Source organism: Bos mutus, chromosome 1, assembly GCF_027580195.1.
Source record: "Bos mutus isolate GX-2022 chromosome 1, NWIPB_WYAK_1.1, whole genome shotgun sequence".
NCBI classification, from domain to species: Eukaryota; Metazoa; Chordata; class Mammalia; order Artiodactyla; family Bovidae; genus Bos; species Bos mutus.
This window is the reverse complement of record NC_091617.1, coordinates 90,702,245-90,730,119: the sequence shown is the minus strand read 5'-3', so window position 1 is coordinate 90,730,119 and position 27,875 is coordinate 90,702,245. Positions and strand designations below refer to the sequence as shown.

Here is a 27,875-nt window from a genome sequence, read left to right as displayed (position 1 = left end):
AGACTTAAATGAGTATGTGCACATATATCTGCAAGAGTGCACACAGGTCTGTAGTGTTACAGTATTTATGACCATTGGTTTTAAGGTAATTACTGTTTGAATCTGTGCTTTCAATTACAAAGTAAGCCAACCTTAACTATGATAAAATCATATTCCCACCTTCCTTTCCCACTCCCAGAGCTCAGTGTACAATATCTATGGTATAATGAACATGCATTTATCATTTCTACTGACAATGCTTTTCTTTCCCCTCAACTTCCGATCTTTATCACATTTGCTGCTTCAAAAATAATTAGCAGCTGAATCATTCTAATAGCACGTGTACAGCTGACAGGGTATCAGGGAATGTGCCGTGTTTTTTGAAGATAGAAACCATCCCTGGATATGGGACGCATTGACCCTGTGACCTGAACAACCTTGTGATGACGAGTTGCCCTGTTCAGACCTGAGATGAGCTTTAGGAGGTAATTAGTTTTGAAAGATTGCCAGACTGGTTTTGAACTCTCTCAGGCATTTAAGACCCCAAATCCTCACTTCTGGTCCTCTAAGGCTTATGACAGAAAACAAAACAAAACAAAATGTGACTGATGAGCTTACTTCTTAACTATGTACTGCTCTCCACCTGCTTTACTACTTTAAGGCTCAGAAAGAATCTATCTGCTGAATCAATTTAGGAAAAAAACTCCTGAAAGCCTATTTTTAAAAATTAACAACACAGATGAAAAAAATTATTTCAAGTAGTTTTCTGGGGTTGATTCTCACATAACATAGTGCAATGATATTTGTGCATTCAACACTTAAGCACCCTGAATACCCTAAGTTTATGGAAATAGAATATAAAATAAAGTTTTAAAAAATAATTTTTGCATTCTTTTAAACACTGATATACTTATTAAATAATTCACTCCCTTTCCCCATATATTATTGTAATTGCTGATCCTAGGCAGATATAGACCATATATGCATACTATATGTGTATATATATATATATATATATACACACATACATATATATAACTTTCAAGCAATACAATTACAAAACATATTCATGTTGCCAAACTTCCAGAGCAATACAAGTACATTTCCACAACACTGGAAGGTGATAGTTTACTTGGTATTAATTACTTGAGATAATTTTGTTTCTGTCTTTGAACAGCTCATCATTTTGTTTGATGTACACTTTTATACTCTGAAAAATATTAGATTTCTTGTTTTACAGACTGATCATCATTTCTTTAGCCTTTTCTAGTAGACATATTATCTAAATTTGTCTAGTTCTATACCACTCATCTCAGGTACGAAAACATTCAAGTAATTCAACTGACTTTCACCTATACTCAAATGCTGCTTAATGTTCCTTATACCATTATTTTGATACTCTTATACAAAACTCCGGGAGTTGGTGATGGACAGGGAGGCCTGGCGTGCTGCAATTCACGGGGTCGCGAAGAGTCGGACACGACTGAGTGACTGAACTGAACCGAACTGAATGAAATTAAAAATATACGTATTCTCAGACTTCCCAGCTGTGCAGTGGGTAAAACTCCATGCAGGTTGATAGATGTGAGTTGGATCCCTGATCAGGAAATCAAGATCCCACATGCCATGAGCAACCAAAAATAAATAAAATTTAAAAAAATTACATATTCTCTTACCCCAAATCAGTTTATCTGTAGTAACCTTGTAGAAACTCTCATGGGTATAAAAGTTGATTGATGTACAAATTCATTCATGAAGATTTTGATAGCAGTAGAATAATTTAGAATTGACCAACTCTATAGAATATTATAATTACAGAATTGACAACTTAAGGTGAACCTTGTCAGATATATGAACTCCAAAGAAGAGAATTTAGCTTCAGGACTATAGATGAGGCTTGATCACTCAGAGCTCTTTGTAGCAGAGTTTTATTACAGTTAAAAGCAGATAAAACAAAGCCTCTTACATAGACACCACAAGTAGGTGGGGGAGGGGGTGGGGAGTGCCCCACTTGCTAGTCTCATCAAGGCCTTATATACTTTTCAATTGGTTACTAACAATAGAAAGGTCTTAGCAGATCCACTTCCATGACATACACTTTAAGATAACAGGATTAGAACTAACATAGAAATGTCTTACAGGACCCATTACCACAACAAACATTTTAAGATAAAATGATTATTCAGAAGGTTATTCGGTTCAGTTCAGTTTAGTCAGTCCTGTCTGACTCTTTGCAACCCCATGGACTGCAGCATGCCAGGCTTCCCTGTCCATCACCAAGTCCTGAAGCTTGCTTAAACTCATATCCATCAAGTCGGTGATGCCATCCAACCATCTCATCCTCTGTCGTCCCCTTCTCCTCTTGCCTTCAATTTTTCCCAGTGTCAGGGTCTTTTCCAATAAGTCAGTTCTTTGCATCAGGTGGCCAAAGTATTGGAGTTTCAGCTTCAGCATCTGTCCTTCCAATGAATATTCAGGACTGATTTCCTTTAGGATGGAATGGTTGGATCTTCTTGCAGTTGAAGTGACTCTCAAGAGTCTTCTCCAACACCACAGTTCAAAAACATCAATTCTTCGGCACTCAGCTTTCTTTATGGTCCAATTCTCACATCCATACATGACTACTGGAAAAACCATAGCTTAAGGAAAAACATGTCCTTGAACAGGATACATTGTTGTTATATAATCATTAGTACAGAGTTTAAGGAAAAACAGCCTTGAGCAAGATGAGTTGTTTTGTGGTGTAATCATTAGCTCTGGGCTTAAAGAAAAAGAGAATGCCAGAAAAACATCTACTCATGTTTCATTGACTATGTTAAAGCCTTTGACCATGTGGATCACAAAAAAATGTGGAAAATTCTTAAAAGAAATGAGAATACCAGACCACCTTACCTGCAGCCTGAGAAACCTCTATGCTAATCAAGAAGCAATAGTTAGAACTGGACATGGAAAAATGAACTGGTTCAAAATTAGGAAAGGAGTACGTACAAGCTGTATACTATCACCCTGCTTATTTAACTTATATGCAGAGTACATAATGAGAAATGCTGGGCTGGATGAAGCACAAACTAGAATCAAAATTGCTGGGAGAAATATCAATAATTTCAGGTATGCAGATGACACCACCCTTATGGCAGAAAGTGAAGAGGAGCTCAAAAGCCTCTTGATGAAGGTGAAAGAGGCTTAAAACTCAACATTCAAAAAATGAAGATCTTGGCATCTAGTCCCATCACTTCATGGCAAATTGATGGGGAAACAATGAAAACAGTTACAGATTGTATTTTCTTGGTCAAAATCAATGCAGATGGTGACTGCAACCATGAAATTAAGACACCTGTGACTTAGAAGGAAAGCGATGACAAACCTAGGCAGTGTAGTAAAAAGCAGAGACATTACTTTGCCAACAAAGGTCCATGTAGTTAAAGCTATGGTTTTTCCTGGAGTCATGTATGGTGTGAGAGTTGGATCATAAAGAAGGCCGAGTACCAAAGAATTGTTGTTTTTGAACTGTGGTGTTGGAGAAGACTCTTGAGAGTCCCTTGGACTTCAAGGAGATCAAATGAGTCAATCCTAAAGGAAATCAATCCTGAATATTCATTGGAAGGACTGATGCTGAAGCTCCAATATTTTGGCCACCTGATATGAAGAGCCAACTCATTAGAAAAGACCACGATACTGGGAAAGATTGAAGGCAGAAGGAGAAGGGGATGACAGAGCACAAGATGATTAGATGGCATCACTGACTCAATGGGCATGAGTTTGAGCAAGCTCTGGGAGATGGTAAAGGACAAGGAAGTGTGGCATGCTGCAGTCCATGGGGTCACAAAGTGTTAGACATGACTGAGTGACTGAACGACGATAACAATGAAATAAGCACTTTCACTTTAATTATGAGAGTAGCCATCAGTAATACAAACCCTATTTTCTTAAAAATAACTGTGTGTATATGTTCATATATGTATGTGTGTATATGCATGGATGTATACACAGGAAACATGGATGCACTCTGAGAACGTGTATAGCACAAAGCACATTTAAATTTTGAGCATTTCATTTTTATCAATAACCTGAACAACACAGTCTGAACTTGACTAGCTTGAAGGAACCAGCAGGTTATAAGATACTGAAATAATAAAGGATCAGCTGTATTTACAAGGATAACAAAATGACTAGCCAATTTAGTGCACTGGTCATCTCAGGGAAATAACTGTAAATTTAGGAAGCTATGATAAAAGTGAAAAAGCATTCATGATAGTTATTTAATGGTCTGATTTCTGTCAAAGTGGCAGTCCTCTGGAGAAAGTCAAATCAAATATTCTGGGATAATATTGCTGAAATCAGCTTGTTCATTTGATATTTGAGTCTTTTTCATAAAAGTGTAGCACAAAATATATTTTTAAAATCTCTGCTTTTTAAGCTCTTTGATTGCTTGGTTGTCTGGAAAGTGGGAAGTATTTACACTTTCAATTTGTCAGTTTTTTACTATAATGAATTAAAATAGTTGAAAATGAAGAAAAGTCAAATCAGTTAGCTATTTTAATATTTATTCATGACTGAAATAAAGTGTTGTAAATATAGTTTTGATCTTTACATCACCAAATTTATCTTTAAGAAAAGGTCAGAACAAAAAGAAAAAAAAATGCTGTCAGTCCAATTGGAAGTTACTATTTAGTGCTAGCATATGCACAGACTTGTTACACATTTTGAAGGAGACTTTCTGAGAAAATTGTTGATTTGGACTTTATTAATATAATCAGACTCTGTCATACTTAATTTGGGGTAAAGTAAGCAAACATAGTCTATTATTCTTCATCCTCATCATCTTGCTTTGTTTTATATCTTCTTTGCTATGAAAATTATATAAATTATGCAACAGCTAAATATGTAATGATTGTAGGTCATTGCTTATCTAATGTGCATATAAATCACCTGGGGAATCTTGTTAGGCTTCAGATTCTGATTCAGAAGGGCTGGGGTGGTGGTGATGGTTTAGTCGCTCAGTTGAGTCCAGCTCTTTGTGGCTCCATGGACTGTAGCCTGCCAGACTCCTCTGTCCATGGAATTTTCCAGACAAGAATACTGGAGTGGGCTGCCATTCTTTTCTCCAGGGGATCTTCCCCACCTAGGGCTTGAGCCTGGGTCTCCTGCATTGTAGGCAGATTCTTTACCAACTGAGCCACCTTAAGGAATCCGGCCCATGCTACTTGTCTGAAGACTATGCCCTGATTAATGAAGGATCTATAGGGTCTATGGTTATTATATCATGTAGCATGGATACACACACACACACACACACGAGTCAGATCTGAGGGTGAAGTTACACACCTCAATTTGGAAGTCAAGCTGTCTTCCCCAAAGGCAGCACATCCTCATGTCTGAGCCACACAAGGCCCTTTTTATTTTATTTATCAGTATATTCTTGACCTCATCTCTCCTCTTAGTGCTTTAATTCTGAGGATCCCAGTGTCTAAGACTTCTGGTCTCTTAAGGGTTATCTTTCCTGATGCCCCAGGTGATTGGCATTTGCAGTATACACAAACATTTCATTTGAGCTTAAAAGAATTGCATCTCACCACACAAAAGTGCTGACAGCTAACATATTTTCTTTGTATACAGATGGGCTTGAAGTGGGCATCAGAGATTTGAAAAAGCATAATGAAAAGCCTATTACATATGTACAATCAGAAACTATTTTACTAATTTTTAACCTCACTTCTAAATTTCAGCCACTGTGGTTTGGCTCTAGGCCTCTGAGCTCGTGTATTGTTTTTATTTCAGTCAATAATGTAATCACAACCCTTCAGTGTTACCTTGGTTGTTCAGATGTAGTAGATGGGATGACAATCTTCTCATAGTGAAATTATTTATTTGTTCTTTTTCAAACAGTGAGTCAGTGATGGAGTCTGTTTTGGGACTCTGTATATCCCGTTTCTCCTTTCTGCTGTATGCATGTGGCATTTTATGGAGGACTGGATTACTGAATGAGAAGGATGAATTTGGACCTTTATTTGGGTTACAAAGAGTTCATAAAGTGAAGAAAGAACTAGATACCTACTAAAATAAAACTTAGTGTCAGTCTTTATTGAGCATACAAAATGTACAAGGTATGATATAAATGCCACAATCTAAAAGTTAAAGTGCTAAAATATAATGTCGTGTATTTCCTGGATGGTACTCTTTGTGTCAAGGTACATAATCCATCTGATTTTCAGCTTACATCTAATGGATTCTTATCATTTATAAGTGTTTTAAAATATAACTGAGTAAAAATGGTACATGTGTTTGGTTTTATTCTTAATCATACAAGTAGATTAAATTCTCTTAGTTTTTCAACAAATGAGTTTTTTTTTTTTTTAATAACTTTCATCTGTAATTTAGTGTTAGTGTCCTCCTGTAAAGTCCTTCTTTTAGTACCTGCTCTTCGAAGTGAACTGTTTGTCAAATTTCCATTAAGCTGAAGGTGAAAAATTAATGAACCACTTACTTCAGATATTTCAAAACTAATGCAAGTCTATTAGTCATGCAATACAAAAAAATCAAAGATGTTGGTTTGTTCAATTACTGTTTAGGATTCACTCATATTTAACTTTTAAATGCATTGTTTCAGATGCTTAATATAACATTCGGGAGAAAAAAAGGAATGTAGTTATTTTTTATTAACTTAAAAATATATCTCAAAGATAATTTTATTTATATAAATACTGTTTGTAACCCGGAACAGTTAATTAGTGAGTTGATGGGAGTGGGTGGGTTTTGAAGATTTTGAGAGTAGTTAGCTTGCAAGAAAGCACTAATATATAACAAGCATGGGATTCATAGAATTCTGATTAGCTTTCAGTTGTACCTCTGCTCCAATTTATAGACATTTAGAAAATCAGTAAGATAGAGACACTGAACTATTTTTCAAGGAATTGTTAATTCATCCTCCCTCCCTGCCTTCTTCCTTTTCTTTCCTTTTTCTTTTCCTTCCTTTCCTTTCCTTACCCCATTAATTACTGAGCTCTTGTTATGATCCTAGCAATGTGCTGGATAGTGTGTGTAATGATGGGAAAGACTTGCTCCTTTTCTTTAAGGAGTTTAGAAGAGAAAATCAAAGTGTTTTTGCATAGTGATCAGGTAATTAGAAATGCCAAGCACTGAAAAAAAAAGGTGCAGATAAATCACATAGAGCTGAAGGTGTCAGAGAAAGTTTCTTATAGAAAATGAGTTAAGCTTTAAAGGAAGTGTATATTTCAGAGATGTTCAGACATGTGATACATGAGAGAAGCAAATAAAGTGGAAGAAATGGCTTAAGCAAAACATGGAGGATATAAATCACAGAATATGCAGGGGGACAGTTTAAGTATTAGCATAAGATACATGGAGAGGGATAGTAGGAGATAATGTTGGAAACATAAGGTCTGAAATTGTGAAGGGCCTTGAATGGCAAGATCAGTAAGGAAATTCAGTATTTGAATTGAGGAGAGGTGCAATCACGTAACATTTTAAGAAGTTTAATTTAGTGTTGGCAACATGTTAGCACCTAACATCCATGAAAACTGCAAAATAACAGATTGAACATTTGTTGCAAATACTGTCTCATTGTCCCCATCCACTGGAAGTTTCCACGGCAATAGCTAAGGGAGGAAATGCATGCTGGGAGAGCCAAAGTGAGATGGCTATATCAGGAGGACCTCTCAGCTGGCTTGCTGAGTGGGCCACACTGTCTGTGCCTTAGAGCACCAGCATGGAGCAACAGCAACTCGGGACAGCAACTTCCTTGTGGTATGAAAGTCCCCTTCAGTTGCCCTCAACTTGCTGCATGGCTGCTTACATCTTCTGTGTGAACCATGCAGGGCTTGATTCATGGGCATACAACTCACACTCAGAAAGATGCGCACTTGATTCAGTTCCCTGCTATTGCCATGTTGAAATCCTTCCTACTTTTTGATCGAGAGTTCTTTGGCCACCTCATGTGAAGAGTTGACTCACTGGAAAAGATTCTGATGCTTGGAGGGATTGGGGGCAGGAGGAGAAGGGGACGACAGAGGATGAGATGGCTGGATGGCATCACTGGCTCGATGGTTGTGAGTCTGAGTGAACTCCGGGAGTTGGTGATGGACAGGGAGGCCTGGCATGGTGCGATTAATGGGGTCGCAAAGAGTCGGACACGACTGAGCGACTGATCTGATCCCACGTTGTCATTTTGCTCTGGTCTTGTGAATTATGTGTCCAGTCTTGGTACTTTGACATGGAAATGGTTAGGATGCAATGAACTACATTATAGTCAAAATGCATGGTCGTATAGCCATATAAAAAGGAGTACTAACTTATGAGACCAGCTTTGTGTTTATACAATAAAACTGAACCTAAGCTTAAATCTTACTACTTTTTCTTCAAAGCCATGACTTCTGTGGCTGCCACAGCTAAATATGTTTTAGCTGTGTGGTTTTCCTGATGATAAATTAAGGAAAGCCTTCCATAACATATTGTATCATTAATAATCTTCCTCCTGGAGCCTGGATACCAGTATTGTCGAGTTCTGCACCCCCTGCAGTCCTATCAAATTAAATTCTGAGAAAACCTGTGGCAATTATTTTCTCTAATAAAAGTTCTAAAAAATACAACTCTGTGTTCACAAACATTATTGGCTGCCTGATAGTCATTCTGTTGTGTATTTCATTTTCTGAGTCAGTATAAATATATATAAACTGAATAAAAGTGTATTTTTTTTTTGTTTTTTCCTTATGTGGAGTTTATTCTCTTCATTCTCTTTATTCTGAATACTTGTGCAATTTTCTCTTGCTTGTGTTACTATAGTTGTTTCTCTCCTTATTTTCATTTAATTTTTATTTTTTCAAAGTTATAGATGAATATAAATAGAAATTTCTACAAAGCTTAGACTCATTTATAAAAATGTGTCACCTTCTCTCATCCTTCCTTGTGTTTCTCTCTGCTTTGTCTATATCCCCAAAGCAAGCACTAAAATGCTCTCAACATTTTTGGTTGTTACCTATTTTTCATATTTATTTCACTGCCTCTCAAGAGTATGTTTAATAGTTGAATTCATTTTTCAGTTATATCCATTATATTGACTTACTACTATGAAAGATAAAGATTTCATTTTCTTTCATCGGTTTCCATATTCCCTCAACCCTGACATTTTCCCTTTTTTCTTTTTTCCTGAAGAATTATATTTATTTTTGTATTAAAAAGTCATTGTTTATATTTCTATGGGGCTTCCCAGGTGGCTTAGTAGCAAAGAATTTGATTGCCAGTGCAGGATACACAAGAGATGCAGGATCAATCCCTGGTCAGGAAGATTCTTTAGAGGAGGAAATGACAACCCACTCCAGTATTCTTATCTGGAAAATTCCATGGACAGAGGAGCCTGGCCATGGGGTCACAAAGAATGCGACATGACTGAAGCTACTACTTAGCATGCACACATGCACACACCTGGAAGGAAGGATTCTGTGCACCAATGAGAACAAGGCATCTGAAGGGTCTTAGCAATCATAACACCACCCCATTTAAAGGATGAGAGACACCCTTCCCTGTGTCTGGCATCTCCCTGTTCAGTGTCCCACCTACAGTCTCTGCTGGAAGGAGGACCAGGCACTGTTCATGTTGACTGAATGAGTGAGGGGTTCAGGAGAAGAGACTCCTTCACAATCAGAATTTGACCAATCCCTGCTGTTTTCAGCCCTTCCTTTACCCCCTTTTTAATAGGTAGCTGATATTTTCAATTCTCAAGTCTCTCTGGGTTCTATAATACAAATTGCATTGCTTTTCAGCTTCTTCACTCTGCTGGCTTATGTTTTGGTCTCCTTGGTCTGTCACATCAGTTGACACTCATCTGCTTTCCAGCTTCTAGTGTCTTACTGCTAGTGTGTCTCCTATTCTCTTAGCCCCTGTGGATTGATGCTTTTCTATCCCTTTGTTGTCATTTCAGTAGCGAATGGAAGTAAATGCCTATGTTCAGTCTGCCATCACGAACTAGGTTACATAATGCTGTTTGTACTGAATTTTTATTATCAAGTATCTCAGATCATTTTTAACAAGTAGACAGTATAAATAAGGAATAAACAAATAAATGAGTCTAAAAAACTTACCACTCATCATTTAAATACTTATTATAGAAAACCTGCTCTTCAAGTGTCTTTAATTTCTGTTTGCTAAGGATTCTATTTTTCTCTTTTGAATACAGATGGAAGCTTTAGACAACACCGATCAAACCTCACCTCTCTACTAGTGCAGCCCATCTCAGCATCTCTTGTTGCAAAACTCATCTCTTTGCCAAAGGATAGAACCACAAATGGTGCCTGCAGCCCTCTAGAACTTCCAAATAATGGTAAAATATTTAATGTCTTTCTGTGTGTCTTATAGTTTTTATAAGGCCCATCCATGATCATTTTTAATCTGTTTGGCATGTTTAGGATTATTCTTTCTCAAAAAAACCAAAAACATTTATTTCTGTTGATATGAGCATTTATTTCTCTTCTCTGGCTTTTCGAAAGTAATTCTATAAAGACTGAAAGTTGACCAAGCTGAGAGATTAAAAAAAGAAGAAAAGCATTTTGAACTGCAGCTAAGAAAAGCAGCTTTACAAATAAAGCATTTTGTACATTCATGAAAATCTGCTTAACATAGCTTCTCAGTTTCAGCTTCAGCAGGCTTGTTGCCTGCCAAGATTCAGTGGATAGCAGTCAGCTATCTGGGGTATGAAGTCTTTTAGTAGAAAGCATTAAAGCCTAATTCCTGCAATTGACTAAAAAATCCCTCTGTCTTTATGCATCATTGTTGGAGAGATGCTTCTTACACTGCAGTGCAGTTTGTCAGGCCTTGTTGGACTACATAGGATAAAACTGAAGTAGTTAAGCTACCTGTGGTGGGATGAAAGTCATGGGCTGCATCTTGTTTCTGCCTCCAGCCTCAGCATTAGACTACTAAAGGAGAGACTTTCTTTATATATTGTTAAATTTGTATCTAGTTGGCTGTGAAATTCAACTTTAGGGGTCCGTTTTTGTGTCCAGACCCAGAGGCTCAACTACCCATGTTTTATCTCATTTCTTTTCTCCTGACAACAAAAGCATAAAAAATATGTTTTGAAAAAGCCTAAAAAAAAAAAAAAAGACCCTGAATGCCTTCTGAATTGCCCTTTCTTAGGGACAGGTTTTTTAAAATTCTGTAGAATGAGAACCTCTTAAACTGATTATTGATCGAACATAGTAGGAACTATAGAAAATAATGCTAAGACTACGTCCTCAAAATAGGAAAGAAGTTGTTCTGGGGAAGCTTTTTGTTTAGCTTTTTCTATGTTCTAGTCTTAGCCCCAGATTTTGATAATGAGCTCTATTTGCTAAAATATGTAATTAACACTATACTAATAATTTTCTTGTAAGAAAAGTATCAGACATTGAAAAGATCAGACTTAAGTCCAGATTTAATTAACTGATTGGCTTATTCAATAAACAGTCAGAGTCCCTCCTATCTTAGTCTGTAGAAGGAGATCCTGATTGCCTCAAGTCTATCAGCTTATCACATCAACCATGTGGGTTGACAGCTGGGTCAAGGATGATGCAAATTTGGCCAAACAGAGACATGACTCAATCTCTGGACTTTGAGCAATGGCTAATTTTAATGGTAGAACTGAATAAGAAATCATATAGCTCTAGGATATTTTGGTCCTTTTGAGGACCTTGAGGGCATATTACCTGACAATGGAACCAAGGTGAGGAAGGGGTAGATGAATAATGTAAAGGGAGAGAGTGTGAGAAACAGACTACCTCTTGTCCACATAATTTGATGCCTAAATAAAGCCTTGTCTGAAGCGATAGCTACTGAATTAGCTGTATATATGTTGATACATTCCCTTTTTAATAGTCAACTTATTTGTTTGATTTTCAGTTACTTAGAAACAAAAGTCATGCAACTGATGTAAAACTTACACTAAAGAATATTTGCATACACGAAACAGACTCAGCAAAGTGTAGTGAAGAGGATGTTATTTATATGGCAAATCCTGGGAGAACTAAGAAGATTGTATAAGGGATAGAAAAACAAGCAGAAGAAAAATTTCTTGCCCAAATATAAACAGATTTTTTGCATTGACTAAATAATTAGATATTGATGCCATTTAATTTCCCATGATCTTGCTTTCTGTAAGTCTTACTCACTGATTATATATTGTCAGTCTTTGTCCTTGAGAGTCAATCAATAGCTGGGAATTTGAATTTTCATATATCAATCTGAGCTTGTCATTAAAAACCATGACTGCAATGAAAAAAAATTAGATGAGAAAGTATAAAATCCATTAGTATAACACAGAGTGGAAGCCTTAATGAATCATGTTAAAAGAAATATTTTAATATGTTTAAATTACTTTTGATAAATTGAAAAAAATGACTTACTATGATGCATAAAACTTAGTTTCATTAGTGTTAAATTTTCATCTAAGTAAGTTTGGATCATATATCTTCAGATAATATATCTTCACACATACACAAATGTATATAACTCCTATTTCTCTATTCACAATTTTATATGTTCTTTGTTCAAAATATTTTTATCAGAAGAATTTAATCTCTTCTGATAATGTTTATAATTCTTACATACTTAAAATGAATTTTGAATATCTATATTTCTAATTTGTTAAAGAAAGTATGTATTATCATTTCTTGAACAGAAAAAAAGATGTACTGAAAATATTATCTATAAACTTTGGTGATTTTACAATTTTTTGGCAAATAATACAAATTAGCTCTTGAGGAGACATCCACTAACAAAAAATGTTAGTAAAAATAAGTCTAGCATTGCTGTTTTTTACATATGAGACTAATCATCCTGTTCAGTGTAGCCTCAGTGCTGCTGTATGTGAAAGATCCAGGAGCACATTGTGCTATTTTGATTAAAAAAAAAAAAAAAAAAAGTCTTGAGCTGTGTGTGTGTGCGTATGTGTATATGTATGTGAAGTAGGCAATGGAGTAGTTTGGATGGGAATAGCTACCCACTCTAGTATTCTTGCCTGGAAAATGCCCTGGACAGAGGAACCTGGCGGGCTATAGTTCATGGGGTCACAAAGAATCGGACGTGACTGAGCGACTAACACTTTCACGTTGGATGTTATATGGTGTGGCTTGGCTTTTGGAGGCTTTGTAAAAGAGAATTTCAGTAGATCTGAAGTAAAAGAGAATTGAAAGCTTATTTTAGAGCAGCATGGGCTTTAATAACTTCTAGCCATCAATATGGAACAAAATATCTAGAAAAACATGAGGAAAAATGTAATTTATTCAGACAACTCCTACAAAGCATTCATATAGGTATGATGGCCACTCTTCAAAATTCAGTGAGCTAGACTGCTGTAGGAAAGACTGATAGATCTTGTGATAGACGCAAGCTAGATGTTAGAATCACTAAGCTATACTGGTGATACCCCAATTTTATGCCTCTTCAAGCTGCCAGTTGCAGAGTGAACCTAGGAGTCTGAGCAGGAAGCTGACAACAGAGTAATCTATAGAACTAAAGATCAGCCTTCATGAGCTGCCAGTCTGAAGTCCTCAGACAAAAGGAAGAAAAAGCTTCAGAAATCACTTTGAAGGTCTGTTCATCAAGGGTCTTAAACAGAGTGAACATAGGTGGGAAACCTATTGTCCAAAGTCCACAGAAAGTACAGTCAATTCTCTGTTTCCCAGGGAGTACAGGTTGGGTTTACAGAGGGTGACATGGATCTGTCATTTAGCAGAACTTCTCGAGTTTCCAGCTTTCCATCCTGACAGCTTTGATTTTAGGAAATGATTTAGCTTGGATCCAGTCTAGAGTTTTGTTTGGTTGTTTGCTGGGAAGACTTAAAGACAAGCTGAAATATACACTTTTAAACAAAATTCCTTTAACAAGTATTTTCCAACTTTTAATGTTTCTCAGCAATTTTTACAGGTTCTTGCATTCTTATCACATGTCACTTAAGTACATGTCACTCCTTCCAAATTGTGGAAGTTCCAACTAAACTCTGTAGTTTATATATAAATCCATCAGAGCATACCCTACCTTTATATTTTAAAGATCATTTTTCATAATCCTTTTTTTCACAGTGGGGTGACCATTGTTATTTACTATTCTAGAAACTGCCAGAGATTCCTGAATGCCTTTCTGGGTCTATATCATGCCATTCCCTTCATGTGTCCACAGTTTCTCACCATTATTTTATTCAGTATTATCCACATATGTCTTACAAGTTGTAAAGCCACAGTATCCTCTAAAACTCCATATAAGCACCACCTCCTCTGTGGAGCGCCCTTTGGAATCCCACTCCAGTTGGAAGTGCCCTGACTCTCTCTGCTATGCTTTAGGAAGTTATTAACGTATGCTATGTAGTATGGGGATATCATACTTTTCTGAGGAAGAGATAAGCAATGTGAATTTTTGTTAGAATGTATTGTTTCTACTTTATTTCTATATGGTTTCAATTCTTTCAGGTTTCGTTTATAATCCAGTACACAATCAATGTCCCATGAGAATGTAAAAACAGTGTGTACTATATAAATGTCAGGTTTTAGACCAAGTATCTAAGATCATTCAAATATTTTGTATCTTATTTTGAACACTACAATCTCCCACAGTATCAATTTATTTATTTTACTTGTAGTTCTATTAATTTTTGATTTATATATTTTGTAGTCATTTCTTAGGTGTTTATAAATTCAAATATATCAAATATTCCAGGTTGGCTGAAACACTTACCAAATAAAGTTATCTTTATATCTAGAATGCAAGTCTTAAATTTGATTTGACCTGATACTAATTTAGCTACATTAGCTTTTTTATTTTTTTCAGTCAGCGTCTTTATGCTATATCATTTTTTAATTTCAACCTTTTTGTGTCTTTCTTTTTTTAGTATGCCTAAAATAAGCGAATAATTTGTATTTTATATGCAATCCAATCTTTTAACTGAAGCATCTAATCCATTATATTTAATGTGATTACCAATGTATTTATGCTTATATTTTTCACCTTGATTTGAATTTCTACTTTTTACCACATATTTTCCTTTTATTTTGTATCTCTTTTAGGTTTTAGGTTTTTCCATTATATTTTTTCCTCTACTATTTTAGAAGTTATCAATATTTTTGGTGTTCTTTTAGAGTTACCCTAGTATTATTGCTTCTTGGGTATCTCCTCTACTGCTCTGCTCTATGGTAGCTCTCTTGGGAGGGAATGGGGAGAGCTGTCCTTTAGGGTTCCTGCTTCATGGAGGAAGAGTCTCTTTTTTTGGAACTACTTTCTTCTCTACAGCTTGGACAGGCCCAGGGCATTTTCTTCTGACATTTGTAGCCCATAAAGCTATCAAAATTAAAAAGTTCTCCAGGTTTAATAAATTTCCCTCAGCTTTATTACTTTACTTATCTTGGGTCCCATCACAACCTATATTTTCATCTAGTAATTCCTTACTTTCTTGCTAGAACTTAGACGGTAGTAACAAGATTTGTTACATATTTTATTCAGCATTTTAAATTATATTTAATGGGAGGGCTGGTCGGAATATCCTAGCCCACCATACCACTAGAAAAGGCACCCTTCTCTCATTTATTTCCTGACAACAAAAATGAATGACTCAGTGAATATACCCAAGTTGCTCAACATATAAATCAGGCTGTCATCAGGAAATCAATGATGCACTAAACTGTGCAATCCAAGGAAACTTAATTAGGGGCCTGTGGAGAATGAAAATGGAAACAGAAAAGGGATAGCTAGTTATTATTCCTCCTAAACCTAAAGTGAAGAAGTGAAGAAAAAGCAAGAGAGTTCCAGAAAAACATCTACTTCTGCTTTACAGACTATGCCAAAGCCTTTGACTGTGTGGATCACAACAAACTGTGGAAAATTCTTCAAGAGATGGGAATGCCAGACCATTTACCTGCCTCCTGAGAAATCCGTACTCAGGTCAAGAAACAACAGTTAGAACCAGACATGGAGCAAATGACTGGTTCCAAACTGGGAAAGGAATATGTCAAGGCTATATACTCTGGTTATTTAAATTCTATGCAGAGTATATCATGAGAAACACTGGGCTGGATGAAGCACAAGCTGGAATCAAGATTGCTGGGAGAAATATCAATAACTTCACATATGCAGATAACACCACCCTTATGGCAGAAAGTGAAGAGGAACTAAAGAGTCTTTATGAAAGTGAAAGAGGAGAGTGAAAAAGCTGGCTTAAAACTCAGCATTCATAAAGCAAAGATTATAGCATCTGGTTCCATCACTTCACAGCAAATAGTTGGGGAAACAAAGGAAACAATGGCAGACTTTATTTTCTTGGGATCCAAAATCACTGCAGATGATGACTGCAACCATGAAATTATAAGATGCTTGCTCCCTGAAAGAAAAGCTATGACAAACCTAGACAGCATATTAAGAAGCAGAGACATTGCTTTGCTGACAAAGGTCCATCTAGTCAAAGTTATGTTTTTGCCAGTAGTAGTCATGTATGGATGTAAGAGATGGACCATAATGAAAGCTGAGTGCTGAAGAATTGAAGCCTTTGAACTATGATGTTGGAGAAGACTCTTAAGAGTCCCTTCAACTGCAAGGATATCAAACCAGTCCATCCTAAAGGAAATCAGTCCTGAATATTCATTGAAAGGACAGATGTTGAAGCTGAAGCTCCAATACTTTGGCCACCTGATGCAAAGAACTGACTCATTGGAAAAGACCCTGATGCTGGGAAAGATTGAAGGCAGGAGGAGAAGAGGATGACAGAGGATGAGATGGTTGGATGGCATCACCGACTGGATGGAAATGAGGTTGCACAAGATCTGGGAGTTGGTGATGGACTTGGAAGACTGGCATGCTGCAGTCCATGGGGTCGCAAAGAGTCATACGTGACTGAGAAATTGAACTGAAATGAAACATGAAGTGGCAAAAGAAGAAAGTAGTTACAGGAACTGGCAAGTCTTTGAGCTTTAGGAGAGGCTGGTCTGTTAAAGCTGTGGATTTCATCTACAGATATACAGTCACTGCCAGCAAGTGACCAGTCAGAAAAGGTGATGGAAAATAATCTTTCTCTCACCTAACCTGCTGATCATTTGTTGATGTCTTCCATTTGCTAAACTCAACTTGGAGCCAAGTGTAAAGGAGCCAGGTAGATGTACTCTATAGAGATTAGCCTCCTGGGTCAGAGATCTGGTTAAAGGATGAACACAGATCTGGAAAGACAAATGGAAAATGTGCAGCATGGAGTATTATAGATGACTAGCCCGCTGACTAACATGATGACTTGTGACATGTAGACTGTTCAGGCTGAAAAATGTATACACATGTGTTAGTTTTCACTCTTAGATACAAAGAAGGTAAAAGATATTTTTCCTGGTGTTTCAGTTCAGTTTAATCACTCAGTTGTGTCCAACTCTTTGCAACCCCATGGACTACAGCATGCCAGGCCTCCCTGTCCCTCACCAACTCCTGGAGTTTACTCAAACTCATGTCCATTGAGTCAGTGATGCTATCCAGCCATCTCATCCTCTGTTGTCCCCTTCTCCTCTTCCCTTCAATCCTTCCCAGCATCAGGGTCTTTTCAAATGAGTCAGCTCTTCACATCAGGTGGCCAAAGTATTGGAGTTTCAGCTTCAACATCAGTCCTTCCAATGAACACTCAGGACTGATTTTCTTTAGGATGGACTGGTTGGATCTCCTTGCAGTTGAAGGGATTCTCAAGAGTCTTTTCCAACACCACAGTTCAAAAGCATCAATTCTTCAGTGCTCAGCTTTCTTTATAGTCCAACTCTCACATCCATTCATGACTACTTGAAAAACCATAGCCTTGACTAGACAGATCTTTGTTGGCAAAGTAATGTCTCTGCTTTTTAATATGCTGTCTAGGTTGGTCATAACTTTCCTTTCAAGGAGTAATTGTCTTTTAATTTCATGGTTGCAGTCACCATCTGCAGTGATTTTGGAGCCCCCCAAAATAAACTCTGCCACTGTTTCCACTGTTTCCCCATCTATTTGCCATGATGTAATGGGACCAGATGCCATGATCTTAGTTTTCTGAATGTTGAGCTTTAAGCCAATTTTTTCACTATCCTCTTTCACTTTCATCAAGAGGCTCTTTAGTTCTTCTTTGTTTTCTGCCATAAGGGGGGTGTCATCTGCATATCTGAGGTTATTGATATTTCTCCCAGCAATCTTGATTCTAGCTTGTGCTTCATCCAGCCCAGTGATTCTCATGATGTACTCTGCATATAAGTTAAATAAGCAGGGTGACAATATACAGGCTTGATGTACTCCTTTTCCTATTTGGAACCAGTCTGTTGTTCCATGTCCAGTTCTAACTGTTGCTTCCTGACATGCATACTGATTTCTCAAGAGGTTCCTGGTATTTACATTCTTCAAAATATTTTCCAATTTAGATACTTTTGCTACTTAGAAGAATAATATTTATTTAAACTTTAATTTTTTTTTCCAAATGCATGCAAGCTCACAAGAGTAAGTACATACATGGATTTATCTGTCTTTATGTGTTCACTAAAGACATGGGTTAGCTACTATTGCCTAAAAGTGTATGGTAAAAGAGACCAAGCAAATAGTTCCTGTTTAATATCTTTTTGCCAGTCTCACTTTTTCAGAACCAAACTTTTATAGTACTAAAACATATTTTGGGAGTTTTCATGCATATTTTTTTCTTTTCAAATGTGATCTCTGTTATTACAATATGGTTACTATTTACTCAGTTAGAAAATAGATAAGCAAAAATATGCAAACATATTACATTCTGTGTTAGTCATTTTAGGCTTCTGTAATAAGATACCACAGACTGAATGTATTAGACAACAGACATTTATTTTCTCACAGTTCTAGAGCTAGTAAGTCCCAACTCAAAGTGCAAGAGAATTAGGATTCTGGTCAGAGTTCTCTCCCTGGCTAATAGAGGACTTCCTTCTCTCTGAGTCCTCACATGGCCTTTCCTCTGTGTACACACGGAGAGAGTAACAGATCTCTTATGTCTCTCCCTTTTCCTTTAAGACCACCAATCCAATGAGATTAGGGTACCATTCTTAAGATCTCTCTTAAACTTCAATGTTCTCTTTAAAGGTTCTGTTTCCTTCCTTTTCAATACAGCCAGATTGGAGTTGAGGGCTTCAACATATGAATTTTAAGGGATACAGTTTAATCTAGAACAGATTCCTAATACCCAATAATTATAACTATCAATACCTTCCTATAAATTTATCTAGATTTATATATAAATATGTTCTATAATGCGCTAAAGCGCAGGCGGCTGCGACGGGCACGCTAAAGCACAGGCGGCTGCTATGGGTGCCCGCGCAGCCAAGAGGAGCTACCCCACTTCCGAGGTCCAGGGCAGAAGCCGGGAGGACCAAAGAATGCTCAAACTACTGCACAACTGCACTCCTCTCACACGCTAGTAAAGTAATGCTTAAAATTCTCCAAGCCAGGCTTCAGCAATATGTGAAGCGTGAACTTCCTGATGTTCAAGCTGGTTTTAGAAAAGGCAGAGGAACCAGAGATCAAATTGCCAACATCTGCTGGATCATGGAAAAAGCAAGAGAGTTCCAGAAAAACATCTATTTCTGCTTTATTGACTATGCCAAACCCTTGGACTGTGTGGATCACAATAAACTGTGGAAAATTCTGAAAGAGATGGGAATACCAGACCACCTGACCTGCCTCTTGAGAAACCTATATGAAGGTCAGGAAGCAACAGTTAGAACTGGACATGGAACAACAGACTGGTTCCAAAAAGGAAAAGGAGTTCGTCAAGGCTGTATATTGTCACCCTGTTTTTTTTAACTTATATGCAGAGTACATCATGAGAAATGCTAGACTGGAAGAAACACATGCTAGACTGGAAGAAGCTGGAATCAAGATTGCCGGGAGAAATATCAATAACCTCAGATATGCAGATGATACCACCCTTATGGCAGAAAGTGAAGAGGAACTAAAAAGCCTCTTGATGAAAGTGAAAGTGGAGAGTGAAAAGTTGGCTTCAAGCTCAACATTCAGAAAACGAAGATCATGGCATCTGGTCCCATCACTTCATGGGAAATAGATGGGGAAACAGTGGAAACAGTGTCAGACTTTATTTTGGGGGGCTCCAAAATCACTGCAGATGGTGACTGCAGCCATGAAATTAAAAGACGCTTACTCCTTGGAAGGAAAGTTATGACCAACCTAAATAGCATATTCAAAAGCAGAGACAATACTTTGCCAACAAAGGTTCATCTAGTCAAGGCTATGGTTTTTCCGGTGGTCATGTATGGATGTGAGAGTTGGACTGTGAAGAAAGCTGAGTACCAAAGAATTGATGCTTTTGAACTGTGGTGTTGGAGAAGACTCTTGAGAGTCCCTTGGACTGCAAGGAGATCCAACCAGTCCATTCTAAAGGAGATCAGCCCTGGGATATCTTTGGAAGGAATGATGCTACAGCTGAAACTCCAGTACTTTGGCCACCTCATGCGAAGAGTTGACTCATTGGAAAAGACTCTGATGCTGGGAGGGATTGGGGGCAAGAGGAGGAGGGGACAACAGAGGATGAGATGGCTGGATGGCATCACTGACTCAATGGACATGAGTCTGAGTGAACTCCGGAGTTGGTGATGGACAGGGAAGCCTGGCATGCTGCGATTCATGTGGTCGCAAAGAGTCTGACACGACTGAGCGACTGATCTGATCTGATGTGATGTTATATAACCAAATGAGATCATACCGTACACTATGGAATTTATTTTGAAAATTAAATATCTCTACTTTATCATGATATTAAATTTAATCTTTCTTAATATACAGACTATATTAAGTTTTACTAATCACCCTAGTCTTTGTATAGTGAGTTTATCCAAACCAATATCCATTCTAGACCTAAAAATCATATTTCTTGTAATGCAGTATGATCCTCCTTTTCTTCTTTTTACACTCACTTTGTGAGACCAAGTCACTTGTTCTTCATGAGTCTTATCATCTTGATTGTGGGATGCTTCTTTGTGATTTGTATTCAACTAATTCTTCTAATTCCTGTAAACCTGAAATTAATTCTTAGGGTTTATAAGAGAACACTCAGTGTGTTTAGAAAAAAAAAAAAATTAAGTACATTTTTTTGAGGCCGATGTTTTTTATCAGTATCCAGGATATGGTAATGCAAGTCCCATTGATTCATGTGAGGTGAGCCATGAGGGACAGAGTTGAGTCCTAAGACTGGAATTACCCTTTTGCATAAGCCTGCACTTACTGAAGTATCTTTGAAATTCAATTTCTGAGAAAATTTCAATGTGATAGGAAGAACAGGGTGTTTGGGACAGGTCCAATTATCAGTTTGTATATGTTAGTGTGGATATTCTAGTTGCTTGGTGCCAATCCTTTCTGATTTGTCAGTGTATGCTACATCAATTGATAAACATTTAAAATAAGACTTTTAGTCTAGAACATATAATATCCAGTCACTTGTGTCAGTTCAAAAATACCCTTGACAACAGGAAAACCCCATGTAAAAAAAATGGAACACCCACATGGGTATGGTATATATTGTAATTGTATATAATCCAGAGCATTTTATACTCAGATAGAAAGAGAAGCAGTTGGTATTTAGGAAGAATTTTAGAAGATTACAAAGTCTCAGTCATCAAAACTGTGATTCTAGAGCAGATTCCATTTCTTGGGATGCAAGAAAATTGAAAAAATAATTCAGAGCCCAATCCACGAAATTCTAAATCCTAGTAGCCAAGAATGAGACAAATATCTGACTAAAATTAGGAACTCTAGGAAGAACTTTATCTTGGAAACAAACAAATGGTTAATCATTGCAGCTGGAACTCAAGAGTTAGCAGCAATTGTTAGTGCTTAAATCTCTCTAAATGATGTTGGAGTTTTTCCTAGGTGCCGGGTAAGCTTACAGTGCAGGTGGAGATGAAGCTTTGTTAGCTATTGGGGAAGAAGATGACTGAGAATCCGTTCATAACAGCAACAAAAATGCAAGACAGAATTATCATTGGAATATAGTTTCTGAAGCAGATAATTTTTCCTGCAACATGATTAAATTAAAGACTGGAGAGAGGCAGCTGCTTTTATGTCTTTTAGCTCTGACATTCCTCACCCTATTTGAATACAAATGTTCTCTCAGTGGAACACATTTTTGTCATCTTGAAATCTTTTGAACTTCACATATCAAATGTAAAGCTGCCATCCAGCTATGGAATATGAAAGACAGAAAACATTTAGTAAATGTGAGCTGAAAATGTTACCTTAAAGTAGTAAGGCACACACATATCTATATGCTCTGACTTTTCAAGTAACGAACTGCATCTAAAGGTTCCCCAGGATTTTCTAATTTCAAAAGTATTTTTATTATTTTGAAATACATTCAAACTTATAGAAAAGTTGCAAGAATAACACAAAGAAAGTTCTTCCTCACCTACCTACAGGGAGGCTGCTGCTGCTGCTAAGTCGCTTCAGTGGTGTCCGATTCTTAGCAACCCCATGGATTGTAGCCTACCAGGCTCCTCTGTCCATGGGATTTTCCAGGCAAGAGTACTGGAATGGGTTGCCATTTCCTTCTCCAACAAGTAGGCTATAGAATGACAAACAATTGCATCTGAATTCTCTCATGATGACATTCTCTCCTGTACTAACAGCAGTACCGCTGCAAACAGGAATTAAACTTTGATGCATTTCTACATGCACTCCAAGGTCCCATTCAGTTTTTGACAATTGTCCCACCAGTGTCCTAAATATCAAATAGCTCTAAACTAGTTTCATGTCTTGAAGTTATCAAGTCTCAAATTTCCTTCAATCTGGAATAGTTTCTCCTTTTTCTTTTTTTCATTACTTTATCTCCTTTAAAGCTTAAGTGCCAGTTATCTTCAGAGTGTTCCCCAGTCTGGGTTTATCTGATGTTTCTTGTGAATAAGTTCAGGCTCTGAATCATTGGCAGTAATGTTATGGAAGCGAGACTGTGTTTTTCTCATAGCTCATATTAATTTGTTCCATAACTGATAAAGCTACCTTTAATCACTTGATTAAGGTGGTGCCCACTAGATCTCATCAAAGTTACTCTTTATTCTTTGTTTAAAGTAATCAGTAAGTGTTTGAAATCACACATATATCTTACCCCCAACATTTCTACCTTCATCTACTAGTTTCAATGTTCATTGATGTTTCCTGCCCAACTAGTCATTGCCAAGATACTAAGGGTTACCTTCTAAGTCCACATTCCTTCCATTCTTATCAGTTGGCATTCTCCTTTAAAGAGAGCTTTCTTGGTCCTTCCCTGACAGTCCAAGGGTTAAGATTCCACCTCCCTAACTGACATAGGCAGGACTTCCTAATCCAAATATTTTTCAGTTTTTTTTAATATTACATTTATTTAATTCAAGGTATCCAAAATATTATCTCTCTATTGCTGTCAGTATGCATGCTTAGTAAAGAAACAATTTATTCTTTTTTTCTTTCTAAGACTTCAAAGTCCAGTGTGTATTTTACATTTATAGCACAATTAAATTAAAACTACATAAATTTTTTAAAAAATAGATTTTATACTTTTAATGGATTATATTTTATGGATAAATGGATTATATTTTATGGATAAAGATCTTTCTGAACTAAGCCACTGGTCCTTAGGTCAAACAATTTTAGCTTTTAAACATTTTCATTTAAATCTTACATTCAGAAAACAACACAAGTTATAAGTACATAGACCAATTACTTTTCACAGTTGAACCCACTCATGCAATTCATGTATCTAAATCACCTATGGGGTCTTCAGTCTTTTTTTGTCTATGTTTTCTTTGCTTATCATTATATGATCTTGCCTTTACCATGTTTCCTAATTTTTTTTCATGGAAAAGCATTTTATTTTAATATAGGAGTGTGTACATGTAAATCCCAAACATCTGATCTATCTCTCCCTCCACAATCCCCCCTGGTAACCATAAGCTCATTTTCTGTCTGAGTCTATTTCTGTTTTGTAAATAAGTTCACTCTATTATTATTATTTTTAGATTCCACATATAAGCAATAGCATATGTCTATCTCTGTTTGGCTTACTTCACTTATTATGATACTCTTCAGGTCTATCTAGCTACAAATGGCATTATTTCATTCTTTTTAATGGCTGAATATTCCTTTGTAAATATATACCACATCATCTTTATCCGTTCATCTGTTAATGGACATCTAGGTTGCTTCCATGACTCGGATGTTGTACATAGCTCTATAATGAACATTAGGGTGTATAGTATCCTTTTGAATCATGTATTTCTCTAGATACATGTCCAGGAAAGGGATTGCAAGATCATATGGTGGTGTATTTTTATTTTTTAAGGGATCTTCCATACCAATTTCTCCATTGGTTGTACCAAGTGTAGGAAGTTTCCTTTTTCTCCATACCCCCTCCAGCATTTATTGCTCACAGATTTTTTGATGATGGCTTTTCTGACTGGTGTGAAGTGATATTTCATTGTAGTTTCAATTTACATTTTTAAATAATTAGTAATGTTGAACATACTTTCATGTGCGTCTTGGCCATCTGCATGTCTTCTTTGGAGAGATGTCTCTCCCTAACCCATTTTATGCTTCATTTTTTAATCTCTCTTTCTAAACATGTCCATAAATGCACAGTTTGCCTAAGTTAAGGCATCATGTATATCTCTTTGTATTGTGTTCTTTTCATTTATATTGTATCCATGTCTCTACATAGTATTTTACATTTTAACAGTCTCACATTTTATTGCAATTTTCTAAGTAATTTCCCTGTTGAGGAAATCTGTGTTGTTGTCTGTAATTGCTATTAAAATTATACTGCAAAGAGTTCAATTATCCTTGTAGGATAAATTCCAAAGCACAAGATTGCCAATGTTATTGCTATAAAGAGTAGTATTACTTTAGCAATGGGTATTTAGCAATGCCAACAGCAATAGATGTGCTATGAACATGAAAGTTTATCTAAGATTTTACTGATATTTATCATTAAAATGGAGAGTGTGATCATAGTACTGATTTTAGTGAAGGAAAACAGGCTATGTGAACATTTGTTTTCAGACATGGGTATGGACTATTACGAAACAATATTATTAGGATCAACATTGTACGTGGGGTTGTACCTAAATAAATGAAAGGCAGTGTTCTGCTACGTTGCATGCCATTATTTGGACCTGATCTTGGGCCTGTGACTCATAAGGAAGTCCTTCTCCCAGCTGGAAAGAACCAATGTAATCTTAGCATCTTTGTAAAAGAAATTGTCTTTACTTTCTCAGACCTCTATGTTTCTTTTAAATAAAAGTTACACTTCAGGATGTAGAAGAGGGCAGGTAAAATAATTTGAAATCTGTCTATGCAAACGTCTAGGAGCTCTGTATGAAATATAAGAAAAAATGTTTTTGAAAGCATCTATCAAAAAAAAAAAAAAAAAAAAACATAAAATGTCCAGAAAGAAACACAAAGACAGAGTGAAAAATCAGGGAAATAAATAGAAAAATTGACCGTATAATGATCAGGTGTTGGGAAAGGTTATGGGTCCTGAATTAGGTAAATTAGAGTGGGAACATAGCACTCACATGGGGACAAAGGACATAGTTATGGAGCTATAGGGAGCGATGAGTTGTAACTGCTGCTGCTGCTAAGTTGCTTCAGTTGTGTCCGACTCTGTGCAACCCCAGAGATGGCAGCCCACCAGGCTCCCCTGTCCCTGGGATTCTCCAGGCAAGAACACTGGAGTGGGTTGCCATTTCCTTCTTCAATGCATGAAAGTGAAAAGTGAAAGTGAAGTCGCTCAGTCATGTCCGACTCTTAGCGACCTCTTGGACTGCAGCCTACCAGGCTCCTCCGTCCATGGGATTTTCCAGGCAAGAGTACTGCAAAGTGGTAACTAACATCTATATAAAACCAGGACCATGGAGTTTAAGTAGGAAAACTGGAAAGGAATCCTCCTACTGATGAAGAAAAGCTTTATTCTGCTTGAGCTCTGGATAAAAAATAAAAATACAAATTTAAATGACTTTAGAAATTTAAAATCCTGGTTTAGAATTTTTACTAACATTGTAATATAGAAACACTAAGCCAAAAAATTAACATAAAATTGTATCCAAGCCAGAGATGCCCCTGGGATGCCTGGTAAAAACAAAGGCAATGCTGGGAAAATATGTATTGGAGATATACTAAGCAAAAGAAATATGGAATAATTATATTAATGTGGGGGGAGAACTTAGGGTATAATTGGGATAGAAATAATGTAAAGATAATTGTTCTTTGAGACCCTATGGACTATACAGTCCATGGAATTCTCCAGGCCAGAATACTGGAGTGGGTAGCTGTTTCCTTCTCCAGGGGATCTTCTCAACCTAGGAATCAAACCAGGGTCTCCTGCATTGCAGACAGATTCTTTACCAGCTGGACTACTAGGAAAGCCCTATACATACAAACACAGTGTTCCCTTCTCCACGGGATCTTCCCAATTCAGGGATCGAACACAGGTCTCCCACATTGAAAGCAGATTCTTTACCAGCTGAGCCATGAGGAAAGCCCAAGAATACTGGAGTGGGTAGCCTATCCCTTCGCCAGCAGATCTTCCCAGCCCAGGAATAGAACCAGGGTCTCCTGCATTGCATGCAGATTCTTTACCAGCTGAGTTACCAGGGAACCCCATTCTAAATAATCTACATAGAAATCAGGGAATAGTAGCAATTCCAAGATTGCATACACGTAACTAGTCAAAAAATATAAGAATGCCAAGATAAATTGATAAATTAACATATGGGAAACTATAAAATGTCTCAATAATTGACAGAGAAAGTATGTAGAACACTGAAATTAGAGCTACACAGTTTTCAAGCTTGATTTACTGGACCTATGAATGATAGGCTGCAACCATGTAGTAGGGAATGCACATTCTTTATATGGGACATTTATGAAAATGTTTAGTCTCTATCTATCATTTATAATAGCCTGCCAGTGTCACAAAATAAATCTCACCTAAAATCAAATTATCAGCATATAGACTTTGCTTTCAGTTCATTAATTAAATTAAGCTAGACATCAATATTAAAGCAGTAACCCATACCATGTATTTGAATATTTTGAAAATTCTTTGGACTGATACATTTATTATAGAAATAGTTATCATAGAAGTTTAAAAATGTTAGAATTTGTGAGATAATAACACCATATATCAAAATTAATTTACTTCAGCTACATAGAAAATCTATAGCCTTAAAGACACGTGTAACAATTGAAAGGAAATGAGCTAAACATCTTAAGAATTTAGGTTAAACACACATACACACAGAGAATACATTAGGCAAAATTTAACACAGATACTAATAAGCATAGAATATAATATTGTAGCAAGAAATAAAGACAAAATTATTGAGGATCCATAAACCCGAAAACTTTTTTTTTGAAATTCTAATAAATTAACTAAACTCTAGTAAAACTGATGAAAAGATTAAAAAAAAATAGAATAAGTGAATTGATGTTAGAAATAGAAGAGGAAACAAAACCATAGATAAATGAATGATTTTTTGAAGAACAAGAATAAAATGAAAAATTAAATACATTTAGAAGAAATAAACATAAGAATCAATTTGCTTATATTGATTCATAATAACAATTTGAAAATATTAAATGAAATAAAATGAAAATATACAATGGGTGAAAATGTACTTCTCCCTGCAACACACACAAAAAATACCAGTACCAAATAGTTTTATATACTAAAACTGCCTCTCCTTTGTAAAATGGTTAATTTGTGCTGTATAAACTCTTACAGAGTCAATGAAAAGAAGCAAAGATCCCTAAATATTTGTGAGATTTATAATCTACATATCAAAACCAGACCAGAAAAAATAGAAAAGTAAAATTATTAATGTCACTTATATATGCATATATTCTAAAAGTGTTAGTAACCAAACACA

General features: G+C 36.4%; 1 protein-coding gene across 9 annotated transcripts in view; it reads left to right on the top strand.

Annotated features, from left to right (window-relative positions):
* NAALADL2 (N-acetylated alpha-linked acidic dipeptidase like 2) overlaps window positions 1-27,875 on the top strand; it is a 1,605,389-nt gene that overhangs the window by 1,135,566 nt on the left and 441,948 nt on the right. For all 9 annotated transcript variants that reach the window (XM_070373006.1, XM_070373026.1, XM_070373016.1 and 6 more), the window contains one exon: window positions 10,169-10,312. In XM_070373006.1, coding sequence (XP_070229107.1) covers window positions 10,169-10,312 — 144 coding nt within the window. The remainder of the gene's footprint in view (window positions 1-10,168; window positions 10,313-27,875) is intronic.